Source organism: Bactrocera latifrons, unplaced genomic scaffold, assembly GCF_001853355.1.
Source record: "Bactrocera latifrons isolate USDA-ARS-PBARC rearing strain unplaced genomic scaffold, ASM185335v1 scaffold_702, whole genome shotgun sequence".
NCBI lineage: Eukaryota > Metazoa > Arthropoda > Insecta > Diptera > Tephritidae > Bactrocera > Bactrocera latifrons.
In genome coordinates, this window is record NW_017537382.1 from 56,888 (window position 1) to 58,512 (window position 1,625).

The 1,625-nt window shown below is 28.0% G+C and overlaps 1 protein-coding gene across 1 annotated transcript in view; it reads right to left on the reverse strand.

Moving 5' to 3' along the window:
- The window catches only part of LOC108975963 (fatty acid synthase), a 10,478-nt gene extending 10,102 nt beyond the window's left edge, over positions 1–376 (reverse strand). The window contains 1 exon segment of the mRNA XM_018944821.1: positions 30–376. Within this exon segment, the coding sequence (XP_018800366.1) occupies positions 30–272 (243 nt within the window). The 5' untranslated portion in view covers positions 273–376.
- Between the last annotated feature and the right edge of the window lie 1,249 nt (positions 377–1,625).

Below are 1,625 nucleotides of genomic sequence, written 5' to 3' on the forward strand. Positions count from 1 at the left end.
TTATTTTCAAATTCACATCTTAAACTTATGTTTAAATTATGTAATCACATCTTTGACATTATATATTTTAATTTGTTATGCACCTTATTGTAGAGATTACGCTCATACTCCGCAATATTATGAGAGTTTGGAAATTTCCCTGCCATTCCGGAGATAACAATTTCATCGCCTTCAGATTCAGGAAATGATCTTGAATATTTTTTGTGTTTTTTTGAAGTTGTTTCCTTAATTAAAGAGTGATCTAACTGCTGTGTTTCCTTATTAGTTGACATGGTTCAGTTTATAAATTAAAAACTGCAATACAGCACAGGATTTGAAAATTGTCCTGATTGAACACAATGTACTTAAAACCACCGGGCGTATACGCACGACTTGCCAAACGAATAGCAATAGTTTGAGACTTCAAACTTGAGCCTACTTTTATAATATTACTTTATGCCCACAATCTATGGGGCAGGGGCAGACGAGTACAGAGTATAATTGCTTTGTGCGGATTTCTTCTATCAACAGAATGGGTTCAACATAGCAACATTTTAATCAAAATATATTTATTAGCACATAAATTACTATAAGCATCTGCATAAGAACGAACATAGGGTACACTGATATGTTATATGAAAATAATGTTCTTTGTTGTTTTCGCAACACAAAAATATAGAGTAAATGATGTGAGCCCTTAATGTATATTTAAAACAGCAGTATGTAAATATTTTCGTTTTAAATATCCAATGGCGTATTACATATAATTAGTTCATAGAATGTGTTGCCTTAATTAAAACTTCTTTCTTTCGCGAAAAAAAAATGTAGGAGAGAAATTAAAATATTTAGAAGCACCTAGGACTTAAGTCCTATTATATTTGAAAATATATACCCATCATCAAGTAAAGAAAATGTTTATAAATAATTTGATTATTTAGTTCAATCTTACATTTAATCTACATTTTAATTGTCAATTGCTTTACATGAATGTTATTTTACAAAGCAAAATTTTGACCATAATGCCTTTAAAGTAATGTATGGAATATGCATAGAGTTTGTTTGATGACTGAATGAGGAAGTGAACTTCTCTAATTTTGTTTCTATTTTCACTAAATTAAATTCCATTAATCAGAAATGTATTTGAAAAAAATTTACATATATGTTTTTTTATTAACAAATAAACAGCTATGGAGAAATAGAGGTTATTTCCCCGTAGAATTTATATCGCATATTTGAGATTACAAATGATAGTTTTGTTGAAGGTTTTAATTCTGAGAATTGAAAAAAAAAAAGTTAATACGAGCAAATATGTAATTAATGACGTAATTCAATATCCATAATTATATACATATATTAATCATTATTTTAACATAATTTATTACACCAAGGCATTCAATAACAATTGTAAACCAAATATTTCAAATCGGTCATACCCCTAATATGAAAATAAATGAATATTTCAAAAGAGAAAGTGCAGTGATTTAATCAAAATAAACAATTAATATATTCAATATACTGTGCTGTATTTCATTTAAGACAAATTTTGTGGACATTAACCTGAAATAGGCGTTGCTTACTTTAAATTTGAAATGCAGACTTGGGTTTAAAACATATCCCATATATTGAATGACAGAGTTCCGTTAGAG